The 17,644-nt window shown below is 39.8% G+C and overlaps 1 protein-coding gene across 1 annotated transcript in view; it reads right to left on the bottom strand.

Moving 5' to 3' along the window:
- DNAH9 (dynein axonemal heavy chain 9) overlaps positions 1 to 17,644 on the bottom strand; it is a 224,218-nt gene that overhangs the window by 110,362 nt on the left and 96,212 nt on the right. Inside the window, exons 42-48 of the mRNA XM_063292577.1 lie at positions 12,759 to 12,920; positions 11,932 to 12,128; positions 6,883 to 7,045; positions 5,895 to 6,018; positions 3,674 to 3,816; positions 2,589 to 2,750; positions 880 to 1,113 (exon numbers count right to left, since the gene is read on the bottom strand). Coding sequence (XP_063148647.1) covers positions 880 to 1,113; positions 2,589 to 2,750; positions 3,674 to 3,816; positions 5,895 to 6,018; positions 6,883 to 7,045; positions 11,932 to 12,128; positions 12,759 to 12,920 — 1,185 coding nt within the window. The remainder of the gene's footprint in view (positions 1 to 879; positions 1,114 to 2,588; positions 2,751 to 3,673; positions 3,817 to 5,894; positions 6,019 to 6,882; positions 7,046 to 11,931; positions 12,129 to 12,758; positions 12,921 to 17,644) is intronic.

Here is a 17,644-nt window from a genome sequence, read left to right as displayed (position 1 = left end):
GCAGGGGAAGAACCAATCCGGTCTTCCAGTGACCATAGACTGAGCACCAACCCTATTGCCATCCCACTGCATCTGGAGTGGAATTTCTGAAGTTGGCTTAAGAAACAGCAGGGAGCAGCAATACAGAATTGCCTTCTGTGACCTCTGTTTATCTATATTTATCTATTACAAATGCTTCTATGTCACTTCAATCATGCAACTCTAAGGCTGGGGGTCTTATATTTGGTAGGAGGGTATTCTACAGGAGGGGCATTCCTGTAGAAAATATTGCCTCCAAGTCCCCTCTTGTCATGTCTCACAAGGGTGGGGACTCTCAGCAAGCACCTCCACAAACATGCCTCGGGCTGACAGGTTCTATCTGGAGCAGGTGGTCTAGAAGATACTTGGACCCCAAGCCATGTAGAACTTCAAAGGTGATTACCAGCACAACAGTGGTGTAAAAAGTGACTGAATTTACAGGAAAGCTGAGCCATTAACCATAGTATACAAACAATATAATGTAAACAAAACTCAAGCAAAACAAAATATTAAGGCTAAGGGAGATGTGTTAACCAAGCCAGTATCATCCTTTTTCCAGTAACAAAGCAGATAATATTCCAACACATCTCCAATTCCTGTTCAGCAGGATGAGGAAACATGAGGACTGAAAATGGAAAGGAATAAAACAGTCTTGTGAATGCACTGTCCCTCCCAACCAAAAGGTTACCTGCTTATTAACATCCCACCACAACTCATGTGAAAGGACCAAGAAATCCAACAAGGGTTCACAGAACTGAATGCAAGTAGCTCTCAACTAGCATTGCCCAGATAATTCTTTCTTTTCTTTTAGAATGTTTGAATAAGTTTCCAGCCTTCCAGCTAAAGCAGGAGCCTTCTCACCTGTGCTGATGTGCTGCTGAGCTTCTGTAGGCCATTTTCTAGTCGCTCCATCTTTGCTGTTAGTTCCTTTCTCTTTTTAAGCAGCAAATTCTGATACAGTTTGATTTGTTCCAAGAATGATTTGGGGGTGGTGTAATTGTAACGACGTTCATTACTCAGGTAAGAATAGGACATCTCATTAACACTGGTATGAACATAAGCCATGAACTTGCTGATGGATTCCTTCACAGGAGCCTTGTTGTTGTTGATGAGGATGACGAGGATGATAACGACAATGACAACAAGAACAATTTTTAAAAAGAAACTATTTCAAACTGAATAACCAAGCAGTTTGGTTAAGTTTCATGGGTATGTCTTACATAAATCACTGACTGCCAAACTGAAATCCACAACATTCTAGAAAATACATGAACAACCTTATCAAGAATTTCCTGATTTTGATATACTATGCGAAACTTGATTAGGATGTACCAAATTATATGTTACTTCAAATTACTAATTTTATGCATTTAGTATCTGTTCAATTTATATCACACTTTTCCTTGAGGAACTCAAAGCAGGGTACATCATACTCCCTCCTCCAATTTTTCCCCACAACACTACTCAGGTTGGAAGTGAGAGATCAACCCAAAGTCACCCAGAGGGCTTCCATAGCTGAGGGTGGACTTGAACCTCGGTCTCCCTTGAAACTTAGTCCTAGTCCAACACCTTAACCACTACACCACACTGCTGCAAAACATGTGTGTGGTCTATGTTTTCCCCAGACTACGAGTGGGCTGCCAAAGGATTATATCTTAGAAAAGGAGAAACAGATCGTATATTGTCACCCAGGAAACCTGCAGGGTTCATATTTCTAAACCCAAACCTCTCTCACCAAGTTACTTTCCTTTTCCTCTGAAAAGACTATGGATGTTTGCATAAATAGGACTATAATTGTTGTTTGGTGGTGTCTGTTTGTTTGTGCAGGTGTTCTGCTAAGCAATAGCAGCAGCACCTGGCTTTGGGCTTATAAGCTAAGCAGTGGGCATGTCCACAAAGCCACCAAGAGCCAAAATCAACTCAACTGAGACTTTGCTATTAAACATAAACTTCCCAAATGGCAGAAGTAATAATGTATGTATGCACTATATCTTTTTACTTGAGACTTGACACCCCAAATTCAATGGCAAGTGCTGGGAGTTCCAAAAAACCCAATATTCTCCTCAACCCATTTCTATATTTTTAGAAGAAAGCATTGTCTGCAAAACCCCTGAAGCTCTGAAGGATTCTTCAGTTTGGCAGGTGTCTACACACTGACATTCATCTGCTACATAACGACATTCATCTGAACCTGCATCCTAATATGCACCACGCTTTGCACTAACCATAGGAACATCCTCATAAACTGACCATGAAATTGTAATCTTGAACAGTGATAGGTTGCTATAGTACCAGTTGTGAGTAATAATACCTGTCCTGTCAAGACATAATTTATACATGTTGACATCATCTCATGTATGGAGCCAACAATCCATTTGAAGACGATAGCCGCATAGGCACATTAGGACTCTGCATACACAGCTTGGGATGCTGATCAAATGAGGTGGCTTCTCCTCTTTGTCTACAGCCATAAGGTGCCAGATGTGCCACACTTGCTCTACAAAATAAACAGTTGTCCAACCTTGCATTTGGGAGAAAGTTATTTGCATGACCCTCCAATATTCACTTACCTCAATAGCTTCTGTCCCTTGCAAGAAGCGCAGGCTGACTGACTCCAGAGCTTCCTGAGGCCACTCATGGAACCAGTCTATCGCTGTACAGTTCACAATGGCTGGGAACTTCCTGCTGCGAACTCTCAATTTGTTCCCCACTGGAGAAAAACAAAGTGCCACCTGAGGAAAGTAGAACAGGAAATGAGGAAAATAATCCAAACAGAATGATAAAGGAAGAAGGTCTTTGCTTTATGACTTTCAAGACATTCCAGAATCTGGGTGACAGAGACCTCTAGAGATACATGGCTCAAAATGGTTGAAAGGAAAGCATTTGCATGTGCATATGAGCATTCTTGAGAGTGAGAATATTACCTGAGCAACTATTAGTGAAGCAGGGTTTTACAACTGTAACAGAAAGGTGGTTTATTGAAGGAAACACAGAATAGAGATAGGCAAAGCTTAGCACCTAACTAACTACATCCTACCAGGAGGAAAGTCAAAGAGCAAGAGTTCCATGCTTGCATAGTTGGGAACAAAGGCAGAAAGAAGTGACACTGAGATTAGCCATCTTATAGACAAAGGACAGACAGAATAACACACAAAGTGGGAACACAGAGAAATCCCTCACTATCTATACCAGGGTTTCTCAAACTTGGCAACTTTAAGACGTGTGGACTTCAACTCCCAGAAATCCCCAGCCAACGTATGCTGGATGGGGAATTCTGGGAGTTGAAGCCCACACATCTTAAAGTTGCCGAGGTTGAGAAACACTGATCTACACGGTTCTGGCAGATTGCCCTTCTGGTTAGTAGCTTAGTTTGTAAATAGCAGATTGCCCTTAGGTTAGTAGGTGCTAAAGAGTAAGTGCCACTGAAGTCTCCTTTCCAACAAAAAACACAACCCAGAAACAGTAAGACACAGAATCTCAGCCTAGTCTCTATTTTTTCTTGCATAAAAGTGTCGTTCTTATTCTTGTGTTATGCAGGATCCAGATATCTCCCCCTAAGTTGCAGCACTTAAATACAATACTTCATTGACTGGAGATAAATTGTACAAAGACGGCCTTCAGAAACATCACACGCAAGAAAAAGAGTGAGTCCTACCTTGAGTTGTCGTCTAACCCGATCAATGAAGAATTTCCAACAGGCCTCCCTCGTGTCCATCAGACCATGAGCTTTTACTTCATTCCTCATATTACTTAGGATATTTTCTACTTCTTCGTCAGGAAAAAGATCAGGAATTTCTCCTAGAAACATAGGATATCATTTGATTCAACACAAAATTCTGTATCTGCAGCATTCCATATCTTGCTGGGGACAATGGAAAAGACTTTTGAGAGAAGTAGTGAACAGTGAAAAAATAATATTGTTCAGCAACAGTTATCACTATATTTATATGATTGACAGGCATCCTCTGGCCTGGATATTGTGACTGCTTTGTATCGTACCTTGCTAATGAAGTAACACGGAGTTCCCTTTCATGAGTCCCCTGACTGGGACAACATCCTGCAATGTCAGCTGGGACTCCTTGCAGCCTGTGGACTCCAATGAAGTGGATAGGTACTACCTAGCAGGTCTTCTGCCATCTATGGGTGGGATCTGTGCCACACCTGGCTCCTTTGGGAGGCACAGATGGGAATGTGTCTTGTTGGATCTGGGAGATAGGCCTTTCCAAGAGGCCCTTCCTTGATCCTACCAATTTTGACAACTATCATCTGGTATTCAACTTTCCCTTTCTTGGGAAGATGGTATAGAAGATAGTGACATGGCAGTTACAAAACACCGTGGAAGAAGTAGATTAACTGGATCCTTTTCAGTCAATATTGAGGCCTGGGTATGGAACAAAAACATCATTGATCAGAGTAGATGACTTTTGTCAGGACTCAGATGGAGGTAGTGCACTGCTTTTACTCCTCCTGAACCTCTCAGTGGGATTTGGTATCATCAATCATGGTATCTGCCTTGACTGCCTACAAGGATTGGGGATTGGGGGAATTGTTTTTCAATGGTTCTATTCTTTCCTGAGTGGGCAGTTTCAGTTGGTGGCTACAGGGGATGAGGTCAGCCTGGTGGCCCTTCATATGTGAGGTCTGTATTATAGAAGAGCATCCCTTTAGATATCAGACTCACCCCTAATTTTATGGTCTTCCAGAAAGCATTAAACATTGAATTATTCCAGAGGCCCTTTGGGGGCTGCATATTATCCTGTTTTTTTGTTTTAATATGCTATTGTTCTGATATAGGTGTAGTGATAGAAGTTATAATTTATTTGTGTTGTTATTGGTTGGCGTTAGTTTATTGTCACAGACGGTTTAATACTGCTGTGTTGACACCTATTGTTTTAGATCTCACCATGGATGTTTTATTGTTTAGATATAGAAGTTTTCATGTTTGTTGTATGTTACCATGAGTCTGTATAGAGTTGGTGGCATATACACATACACGTAAAAAATTAAGAAATAAAGAATTGTTTCACTTTACTATTAGTTAAACCCCACCTCATGTTTTGGTACCACACTTGAAGAAGAATTCAGGTACACTAGAATTGGTTTAGAGAAGCACAGTGATTAGAAATTAAATCTTATGAAGAGAGACTGAAGTAGCTGGGAACATTTAGCCTTTACAAGAGAAAAATGAGCAAATGTATGATATCACTTTTCAAATACCTGAAAGGCTGTCACACAGAAGGTCAGGAACTATTCTTTATTGTGCCAGAGTGCAAGACACAGGATAATGGATGCAAATTACAGCAAGGCAGATTCCAGATTCCTGAAGAGCAGCTTGATAATAGAACTTATTACCCAGAGAGGTGATGCAGTCCTCACCACTGCAGGTATTCAGGCAAGTCTAGGCAGCCATTTGTCTATGATGCTTTAATTTGGATTCTGCACTGGCCAGGAGGCTAGAACTGATACCCTAAATGGCCCCTCCCAAATCTAGAATTCTAAGTAGAAATGTATGTGCATATAAACAGAGAAAGGGTGCTCACAAGCCTCCAATAGAAACTGCTGCCTGGCAAAGGTGCCAGAATAAAACCTGGAGTTACATATAAATTCATTGTACACATTGGCTAGCTTAGTGGTATGCTCATACAAGACACTGTGCCCTACCCCAATAAACCCCATATGGTTTAACGTAATGCCTGGGGCACACAACATGCTAATCCAAAGGCTAGGTTTCCACAACATGCTAAGCCACAAGCCAACCAACCCCATTTTAGTCTAGCCTAGCACGTTATGTGAACTCAGACATTCTGGGGCAAGTTCTTCACAATTCTGATTTCCTTTTTCCTGTAGATGAAATTGAAATTGCTATGAATACATACCTGAAGCTAGCAAGTCATTTACCAGAACTAAGAATCTCTCATCAGCCAGCTGAGCATCAGTCAGAAGAAAGACAGTACCCACATTCTTTACTCCTGCCGTAATATATTGTGCTGCTAGGTCAGCCTGTAAGTACAATGAAGGACAAGCCATGAATATTTCAGAATCCAATATTTAGACAAGAGCTGTAACAGGAGATTCCAGTCATCTTGGGAACTATTGAATTCAAAATCCATTGGTTTCTCAGAGTCATACCTTTAAATCACGCTACTGACCATATGTCATTACTGTACACATAGCAATTATATTTAATGGAAATACATAAACCACAGATTCTATACCAACAAGACTCCCATCAAAGAATCTTTACAAAGTCCTTTTCATTAGGAGACCAACCCTTACTACTGTAATGGAAACTTTTTTTTCTCTTTGAACATTCATATGTTTCAACACATCTCCATAAACTTGGTTTTTAATGAAAAAAAATGCTTAATTAAAATTCCCTTGCTATTTATTCTGTTGTCATCTGAGATGAGCTTAGAGTAGATTCAAGTATTCTGAATTAAGTATTCAAGCAGGTTGTTACCACATTTGGGTCTACTGAACAATCTGGGAATCCTCCTGGAATCATGTGTCCTGCTTGAAGAGCAGGTGAGAACTATGGCCAGGAGGGCCTTTGCACATATTCTATTTGTGTGCCATTGTGTCCTTCCTGAACAGGGAGGCCCTTCTCATGGTCACTCATGCCTTGGTCTACAATTGGACTACTGCAATGCACTCTACATGGGGCTGCCCTTGAAATCCATTCAGAAGCTACAGTTTGTACGGAATGCAGTGGCATGAGGTCAATCACACCTTGCTCAGGTAACACCTATGCTCTGTGAGATAAGCTGGTTACCAGTTGGCTTCCAGGTGTAATTCAAAGGACTACTTGCCATATTCAAAGCCCTACTGGCATAGGGCCTGCCTTCTCAGTTATAAGCCTCTCACCTTCAGATCAGGAATTCCATAGCCTTTCCTCAAGGTGATTTGGAAAATCTCCAGAGAGCTAATGAAAGCTGCCAATCTTGTCAGGCTCTGCTTGCCACTTCCACCCACACCCACCAGAAGAGCATTCCCTCTGGGAGATTCCAGGATACGGTTGATTCGGCAACTAAATAGAAAAATATACAATCGTTTCACATCAAATGTTTCTTCTGTGGAGTAAATATCAGGATATGGCACATGGAGTAATCTGTTAGATTCAAACCGTGCAAAATCTTAAGCCATTATGTCTCTTGATTAGCACAGAGGAGCACAGAGATAATCTTGGAAAAGACATGCAAGAAATGTTAAGAAAACTTCAACTTAGTCCTTGGAAAGAAGATGGGATAAGAAAGAAATTCAAGATGGCCCTGCCTTGATCCTCTTTGGTATAAGAGGGGGCAGAGGAAATCTCTGAAAGGCTTTCAAGATTCTGTTATTATATTCTATAACAATAAAGCTCCTATAATCCTTGAAGTGTCTGACTTCTGACATGGCCTGCCTTGAAGGGGACAATTAGAAACCTCATTATCAGTTCCAACTTGGGAGCATTCTGAGTTTTGACTTCTTTCTCCCCCCTCCCCCCCCCCCCGTGTAATTCTTAATCCCCATTTTAGCCACATCAATCAATTTTTGCCACCTCGCTGACATATACCAATCTAATTATGCTCCTTAAAATACCATGTAAATCTACACTTCTACTAGATCTAAAACATGAAAAGTGTTCACCAGTGCCTTTAGCTTATGTGCCTGAAATATACTGCAAATAAAGTTCTTACCTCAGGAGCCTACTTGTTTTCTTTCTTAGGTTTAGGAGGATATGGGGGAGGGTGAGGGTATTATTTTCTTCTTGTTTTACCGGTTTTTAATTCTGTAAGCCACCCAGAGTCATTGTGTGTGAGTTGGGTGGCCATATAAATTTGTGTAATAAGTAAATAAATAAATTTCTAAATGTGTGAAGTCCTGACTCAGGAGCCAAGAAAGAGGAATGAGAGAGTAACTTCCTGAAAGATGGCAATCACCCATCAATTCTCATTTTGTCCTTGTGTCAGGAACCACACTTGTCATGAATCCTTCAAGTTCTGATAAAGACTTTTTCCCTCTGTTTGGCCTCTTGGCCACTCTGTGGCATCTGTATTTTTTCTTTCTTCCTAGTGTTTTTTTTTTCCCCCACAGGTGCAGGGTCCATTTTTCAGATCAACCAAATGTTGATCTGTTGGTTGCAACAGGAATTGACTGACCGGCTTGTCACCCAAGCCTGACTTGGGGGCTGAGAGAGAGGGACTCTCCCAAAGTCACCCAGCCGGCTTTCATGCCTAAGATGGGACTAGAACTCTCAGTCTCCGGGTTTCTAACCTGGAGCCTGAACCACCAGACCAAACTGGCTCGCTCTCTGTGGCATCTGTCTTTATCGCAGTTTTTTCATCTTGTTGCTTTGTCATCCTGGAGAGTGATGGGCACTTGCCATAGCCCCACATTTCAGACAGAAGCTCTTTCATTTGGCTTACCAGACTCAGATACAAGGCCTAGTTAATTTAGCAATGCCTACTTTGCCCTCAGGGACATTTTTCTCAGTCAAGAGATACATCCAATAGCTGGAGAATGGCCTCTGTTCAGTGAACAACATTCAGAGTTCAACATGGTTGCTCATTTCCATTAGTGAGTTAGGCAACTTCCCTTCCCTGATTCTTGCTATAGCCTAAAATAAGTTGTGAACAATCTAGAAATTTGTTATCAGTGTTGTGGGAAAGATGTCCACTTTAATTAGGAACCAAAGTGGTTGGAGATAGATGCAAGAAAGTATCTTTTAGTGGCATGCATAACTATAGTGATCACTGGGCTTCTTGCCAAAAAATTGCAGAAGAGCCCGAACAGGTTATATACTTTTGGTTTGTTATATAGGAATGGTAAAGAAAAAATTGTAAATCACAGTATGATCTCTAAACTGCAATGCCCCTGATAATACATTGACCTTACTGCAGCACCCATGCATTCCTCAATACTATCTGGATTTCATTCTTCTTAGATACTACTATTAAATCCTATAAACAATGGCATTTATTGTGCCCATATACTGCCCCCTTTCACACCTTGCCTTGCACATGGTTAGAAAGGACAACAATCTGGGTTTCATGATCTGTCTCCCCTCCAGGGTCACAGATCTGGCCTCCTGCTTTTACTTATTTCAGGCATGATTTTATTCTTTCTAAAGCCCTGTCTTCTTACTGAATTGAATTAAATTGAATCAAATCAATTAAACCTCCACATCGGAATCACTGGAACGTAACAGTGCATTCTGGCTGGAGACATATTGTTCTTCCTATTGCCCACACATTTTTATACTACTTCAAAAGACTGGGGCAGGGAGGGGGAAGGTATGAAAGGTACATGCTCCAAACTCTGTCTCCCCATGTTGACTGGGAGGGTTGAAAACTGTCTGTAATTAATTCAAGTTATAATCTCAGTGGGAATGGGAACCTTGGTTACAGTTTTCAATGCACTGAAATCCTAAGTGGATGCACGCGATTATCCTCTCACTTCAGATCATTCCCTTCAACATGGAAATGTCAGAGTGCATGTTTCCCATGTTGTCTCCATGTGTTATTTTTCTCATGCCTGGAAAGGTGTGTCATTGTGTTTCAGTGCACACACACATACACACACACACATACAGAAAATAAACTATCTCTTCCATCCCTGTCATTCTTGTGATACATAATATCACCAATATTTGACTACCTGCATACCAAGAAATTGTTCTTGAGCAAGTCTGACAAAATCCAGCAATTATTAAAGATGAGGACATGCAGGGCAATCTTTTCAGTGATTGGCAAAGATGGGTGTCAACTTCTGAGCCAGTGATTCAAGGATCAAGAACTCTATTATTTCTTCTATGTCTAATGTTCAATTCATACCATATCAGGTCTGATGGAGGTTTAAGCTTTCAGACCAGCATAAACCATCATTAAAAACAAAGCTCACACACAAGCACTAAAACCAAATATTATAAATGAGCTGATGCTGTTAATGAGGAAGAAATAAAATCAGGAAGATAAAGAAATTTAGGATTTAAAAAAAAATCATATTAAGAAAGCATGTGTTTAAAAAGATGAGTAAGAAAGATTTTTATGTATTCAGAAAATGTTACAAGGATAGGTTTTGATGTGTCTCTTTAGGCAAAGAATGCTGGAGTATGAAGCTGCCGTCCAAAAGGCCCTCACTGTTTAAATAAATAATCTTTCCTAATGTAGAACCTATAAAAAGATCATTGTGCACATTTTAAATGGATGGGCATGCTCACAGTTGATTTTCCAGACTATGAGCAGAGGCCAAATCACTATGACTGCTTTTGTGCCATTGCTTTTCAGTCCAGGTACAATTTTGCCCTGTTTGTATTAAATGGATCTGTGCTTTGCTTATACCACTCACTTCAGCTGATCCAGGATGCAGTAGCATATGCAGTACTGGGCACCCAACATAACATCACTGCATCACTGAGCAGGCTTCTGAGTGTGATTCAAGGTGCTGATTGTCATCCTTGCATAACATGGGGCCAAGATACTTGCAGGACTGCCTCTCCCTGATGGTTTCTGCCCATCCCCACAGACCTGGTAGGGTAGTCATGCCCTGGGTCCCCTCAGTGAGGCACTGTCATTTGGTGGGTGCTAAGAGGTGTGCCTTCTCAGTCATGGCACCTACCCTATGGAGCAGCCACCACCCCCACCCCCAGAGATACAGACAGCCCCAATCATACTGGCCTTTTGGAAGGCTATGAAACCAGCACTGGGGCTAGGCTATTAGTTTCTGGTGCTCCGGTAGGGATGTGTGGCGTGGGCTCCTTTGAGATTTTTAATGAGGTTTGTTTGTTTTACAATTATTGATGTTTTTCACATTTCCTTCACAACCCAGAGTTTTGCTAGATAGATGGAAAACCTTATATGAGATAGATGAGAGAGAGAGAGAGATGGTAGACAGACAGAAAGACAGATAGATAAACCACTGACAGATGAGAGCATTTTCAATTTAGGCAGATGAAAAGTCCAAACCCTCTTTCACCCAGATTGAAAGTTAAGCCCCTGAAAGAGTTATGCAAATTGGTTCTCAGTCACATTTTCTGCTCTTCAAGGGAGAACAAGTGTATGATTAGAAAGAATAGAGTAGACCTGGTGCCTGAGCAGTAGGCAGAGAGCCTCTGAAAGAATATTTTATAAGCCTAACACGCAAATTCACGGTGGGTACCTGCTTCTGAACACTGAACACCAGATCCTAATGCACTGAGCTACAGAAGATCAAATGCTTGCTAGTACCAAATGGAATAAAAGCCCGGTAGCATGCACAGCACCGCAATCGTATTAAACTGCAAGGCCCTCTGGCATGAGAAGTGAAAGGATGCTTCACCTCCAACAGAAAGATATAAGCAGCAAGAACTAAGTACTGTGCATATTGTTTGCTTTTGTGAGAGTTACTGAATTTGCTGCAGGGAGTTGCAGAAACAGTTAGCCTGCCCCTTGCACTTGTTTCTAATGAAAGATGTATCATTTTGTAACAGCTGGGAGGATTTGTTGAGGGTAGTGAACTACTTTAAAGTGCAGGCACTTAAGACAATCTTAGATGATTTGTTTCTTGGACAAAACCCACTTAAGATTGAAACACAACCATACATTTTTTCATGTCCTTAAATTGTCCTTAAATCCTGGGATAGGGGCTGACAAGTAATAAAACTACATAAAATAATCAGTTTTTTATTGGCCCTCATTTACACTTACAAGCATAGATCCCACCATGCCCTTTCTTAGAAGGACAATAATCTATGAAAGAGGATTCGTATTCCAGTAAAACATGGACTCTTCCTTTTATATAGCTGAAAAATTGAGAAAAGTATGTTAAGATCCTTTCCACAAACGAGAATTCAAGGCCTCTTTATGGAAGATCACCCCTTGTTCCTAGCTCTGTAGATACCATCCAGTACCTATCTAAGGAAATTCACAAGTGTCTGAAAGTCAAAACTCCCCTTACACATGGCACATGGCATCTTCAAACAGCACCAGGTTCATGGCAGCATTAACCTCATTGTGGTTCTCCAAGGCTTCCACAAGAATTTGGCTCAATGATTCCCAATTCTGGACAGGCATGTACTTTGGTTCCCCTGCCCCTTTTGCAAAATGGCAGTACATATTCAGCTTCTTGGTTTGTTCCAAAGTCTCCTCTATGTCCTAAGAAGAGGAAAAATAAAACACAGTGTTCCAGTTCAGCAGAGATGCAGCAGACAAAAGTGCTATCAACCATCAGCCACTGCAGTCTCAACCCTGGGGAGAAGGATGGATAAAATGCAATACCCAGGATCTTCCCATCTCCCAAACCTTCTTGCAGACAACACAGATCATATACTTCTCTTTTGCATTGCTGTGTAATGACTGTTTGTCAGCCCTAGGATATGCACATTCATTTTTCAAAGAGTTATCTTATCCCAAAGTTTCAGTTTCTATGGTAGAGAAGCAGGGTACCCCATAACACTCCAAATGGTTTCTAAATTGTGCAATCTTTCTTCTTATGATGGGGAGGAACCACATAATATCATAGAATCATAGGGTTGCAAGGGACCTTGGAGGTCTTCTGGTCCAACCCCCCGCCCTAGGCAGGAGTCCTCATACCATCCCAGACAATATAATTATATAATTATATAATATTATGTTTATATACAATATATATTTAATGCTTATGTAATGAAAGTGAAGATAATAATAATATATACCTCTGTAATACATGAGGCTTTGCTTCATTGTAATGCACATATTACTCACTTTGTTTTTGGTAAGTGGCTGAACCAGATTTATGTTACTTACATCGTAGAACTTCTTCACTGCCTCTGCTTGCGTTTTATCAAAAACGACCAAATCCTTGTCATCAACCATCTTGTCACGGTAAACACGACTGGATTCATGTAAGTATAGCTTCACTAAATCCTGAGGAGTCTTCAAACATTCAGGAGTTGAAAACAGAATACCCTGAGGAAAAGAAATGCAGATGATGATACAATCTGCTTTCTGGGTAGACCAGCCATGCAACTACAACAGATCCATATGGCTGTTCCTGCTATTGTGTCACTTCCAGCTGCCACACCACTCTTGATTTCTGTGACATACACTAAACTGGCATTCATCCATTTTAAGCTGTCTCTGTATATGATAGCTCAACCCCAACCAAGCAAATAAATAAGGCATCAGGACATGCACAAAATGTGGATATGTGACAAAAGTAACATGCAACTTTCACTTTCCTTACATAAGTATTCATCCGAACTCTAAACTCAATGTCACAATGAAAATTGCCACCCCATATTGAAAATGTACAATGAAATTTCATCACATTGAGGTAGATAATAAATCAAAAGTGACTTAACATAAATGGATTGTACTCAGAGGTATCAAGTCAATGTGAAGTGATCTTATATGTTTATTCTTTTCTCAGAATTAAGGCTAAATTGTTCCATAGTGGCTGATTTTACATTTCAACTATGACTCAGAAACAAACTGCAAAAAAAACCAAAATAATGATGATTAATTCTGTTAGTACAAGGAGGAGAATAGTCTTTAAAAAAAAAAGCTTACATTTTTTAAAAGAGAAGAAGGATCTTATTCTAGGAAGTTCAGTTCCAACAGAGGCCACAGCCCTAATACAGTATGTATGCACATTTCTGACTGAAGTGGAATTATCCAATAATGATTAGGCACAGGATTCCCCAGAGGGTTTAAGAGTAGATTACTGGCTCATTGTTCAGTAAACTCTTTATCCTGTCCTGATTTAAACTGCAGGCTGCAAAAATAGAGGCTATATTATTGCCTCAGATTCAATCTCTCCCTAAGATATACGTTAACCACATTACTGAAGTTCCCTACCCTTTTGTCGGAAGAAAAAAACCTGACATATTAGACTAAGTGGTGATAACTTAAAAAAAGAAAGTTTAACAAGGCAGTTGCTGCCTAGAGCTTGTATTAATTGCTATCAGATAATTGTGGCAAGTTTACAATGTGCCCTTTAGCATGCACAAGGAGATGTCTCTTTTAAAAGGAAATAAATTTTAACTATATCTGTTAACAATACTTATTGGTTTAATGACAGGTACTGAAAACATGTTATTTCTTAACCCTAATTCGAAAATTCTAAAGGCAGCTGGAAGTTTGACTGTAAAGAGCAAGTGTTTCTTCAACAAAAAGCATTTAAATGAATTAGCCAAGTTTAAAGACGTGTTCTTAGGGTACTTTTTAAGTGGGAACATTGGGAATTAATCTTCTCTGGCGATGAAGCACAGGGAACACACTTTCTGATTTTATTCTATAGCAGCTAACCATATGAAATCTGAAATGCACAACCCAATCGTATAAATCTGAAGGAAGGTTGTGTGATAAGAACAAAGCTGTCTTGTTCAAGAGAACAGGCAACCCCAGTACTATAATTTCTAAAAGAACTGAAGCAATGAGGCCACAGCTTCAGTTTATATCCCAACCTCCCTACCCCAAGCAATGTAAGAATAATTTATGGTTGCTCAGCAATAAGGGGGAAGCACTCCAGTTATGAGTAATGGCATTCTTGTCTTCTTTATATCTTATGAGCCAAGGCTCAGTCATGGAAACAGACCAAAAAGTCTTGAAATGTTGGGCTCATTACATTCTGAATAAGAGATACCCTCTATCCTCCATAACTGATTCCCTTATTATTTAATTGATGCAGTGGAATGATCTATTGATCAGAAGATATATAATAGAGTCTGTTAAAATCACCCACCAGAATTAGCTCAGATTCTCAATATATTAACATCAAGCCCAGAAGATACTCCTCAAATATGTCCCAGCTGGGATATATTTATAGGATGGAAAGAAGACATTAATTAGTAGTAAATAATGTCATCCTAAATCCAGGTTAATAGCTAAGATTAAAGAACCATGCTGTACATAATGGGTAAGGAGATGCTTAGGAATAACTGGTTGAAAATAAAGTGTAAACACCTCCTTTTGCCCATATACCGAGCAATATAAATGAATTATAAGTATTAAACTCAAAGGTCTTTCATTCCCAGGTGAATAAATACTGTCAAACATGTTTAGTAAGAAGATGAAAGATGGGCTACCCTTCTTAGAGCACCAGCCTGCTGAAGTCCAGGAAATTACAGAATACCGCTTAGAGAGCTCAGTCATCCAATTGATCCTCTGTAGCGATGGCCCTCTCTTGAAATGGAGAAAGCGGCCCCAATACATCTTTTAGGCATGAAGCTATGGAGTTGCTATTCCAAGGCCTGATACTGGTCTTTGTTCCTGAAACTCTGATTAAGGACTTTACATTGTACACCTTGCCTTCTGATTTTCTGCTCCGATGTTTGTGGACTAAGCAAATTCTGATAACTGTTAGGGCCCCCTACCAGTTTCACTAGTATCAGTGCTTCCCATCATTGACTGGATGAAGCTGAGTTCTTCACATGCCTCTCATTATTGTGGGGACAGAAGTGAGACTTGGGGAAGATAGATAAAATGCCCATATTACTGTATGTGTCTCAACAAAATCATATGGAATCAAATCATCCAGCATTTTATAGTTTAAATGCTGTAAATGTTGATTCCATTTGTTCCTGGTGATATGTTAGGATCTAGTACAATTTCCAAGAACTTCTGACTGTAATTCAGTCTATGCTTGTTTTAGATTCTCCAGCCTTCACAAAATATCACAGGGGGAGTCCTGTTATACGTATGCGATCCCTGTCTGCTTTAGCAATCAAACCCACATTAATTCTTTTGTCAATCTGAACTTCAAAATCTGTTCTAGAAATTATCTCAGTCTCCTTACCAATCTGGCCATCCAAAGGTCTATTCAGAGAATGGTGAAGCTTGTCCAGCTTCTCACCAATGTCCATTAACTTTTTAAAAAAACGAACGACACAGTCTCTACAGGTAATATACACTGGTTTGCCAAGAAATCCAGGTGGATATTCAAACTCAACATTGTTTGAGTTATAATTTTTTCTAAGGCTTGCCCCTGTTTGAGTTTCCTTTGAAGTGGAGTGTTTAATTAGAAGTTGGGGGAGTATTATTACCCATTCTCTCATACTCTCTCTGTTCAGTAGTTCAAATTGATCACTTAGTGGAAATGTATCACTTACAGTTAAGCCTCCATTTAGTGATAGCAGATCCTCTATTTTAAGCTGTTTAAGTATTTTCCTAAGACTTGTGTGTTTGAAACCTGTTCTTGATTTTTTGCTTCATGTTCCCCATTTTTTATTTTTAAGCTGAAACTGCTCAGCAGTACACAACAGGAGTGTAGCAGATATAATAATATATCCACTCTATCAAAACTGACAAAGATAAAAGAATGTACCTTTGAAGAGAGAATAGCTGTGATAACATAGCTAAAAGAAATAAAACTGTAGGGTTTAAGGAACTAATGCCAAGTCCTGTGCTGCCATGTTAGGGAGGGGAAAACTATCTTATTTTAAATGGATCAGCTATGGGGGAAATCAAAAAGAAACTTTCTGGAGTAGTAGAGGTGCCAGTACTATCAACTGCATGATAATATTTTCAATTATTAATCAGCACTGTAGACTTTATGATCGATTTTCCCCCAGACAGCAACCATTCTCAACTTACTGCAAACCCAGTTTTGACTTGTAGACCAGAGTATAAATGCACAAATGGTGCCGCTTTGGCCACATTCCCTCTAGTTGAGATGGTCTAGTGAATCAGAGAAAGCTTCAATCCAATATATTAGTCTTCCTAAAGCTGCCCAACTGAGAAGATCCATTTGAAATGTGGAGGGTGAAGGGAAAGTACTACACATCTGCCAAAAAATTATCAGTACTGTAGCTATCTAAGAACAAACAGTGGGTAAAGAATCAAATAAGTATACTAGAATCCAATTGAAACCTAAGTATTGGTTTGATTGTGAATGTATAGATGCAAAGACTAAATTAATTTAAGTCCATTGGGCCTTCCAAAATAATGTTGGACATTACTGTTGGAGTGATGAAAAGTGAAAGATAATCTACCAAGTGTCACCTGAAAAAGAAAAAAACAAGAGGTGCATATGGCCAATTGGAATAAACTAGACAAAGCTGTAAAAGTTAAAAATTCTTTGGAGTTCTGATGACTTGCTGCTAATTCTGCCTCAAAACAGAAGCCAACTACACTGGAGGCATGGGTAAAGCACTTTTAATCTCAATTTATCCTATTTCAATCCTACCACTGAGCCAAGTTTCTTTATCACAGGTGGAAAATGTTTACCTGATTAGCCCATATCTATTTCTGAATAGATCCATTTCCTATATCTATTTCTGAAACATCTACACTCATAAGGTAACTGAAGAATTGTGAAGCAACAAGGGGAGGGGGAAACTAGATGCCAACTCCATGTATAAAATCAAATTTTGATTGGTGAGATCTTGTCCTGGCAACCCTACTTACTCACATAGACCACTCCTTTCTGATGCCAAAGGAATGGCACTCATCTGTACCCAATATTGCAAAGGAATAGAGATATGACCTTGGGGAAGGTATGAAAGAACCACTAAGGAAGGGCTGCAGAAAGATTACACTGTCTAGAGATTGAAGGAAACATGAGAGATAACTCAAAATGCCCACCCTGATTTTGTTTAGTATTTATTTATTTTATTTATTCATTGAACTTCTCAACCACCCAACTTGTACACAATGATTCTGGGCAGTTTACAAATAATAAAAATAATATA

This window comes from Candoia aspera, chromosome 2 (assembly GCF_035149785.1).
Source record: "Candoia aspera isolate rCanAsp1 chromosome 2, rCanAsp1.hap2, whole genome shotgun sequence".
In the NCBI taxonomy this organism is placed as follows: Eukaryota; Metazoa; Chordata; class Lepidosauria; order Squamata; family Boidae; genus Candoia; species Candoia aspera.
Note: the sequence above shows the minus strand (reverse complement) of the source record. Positions and strands in the feature narration are given on the sequence as shown.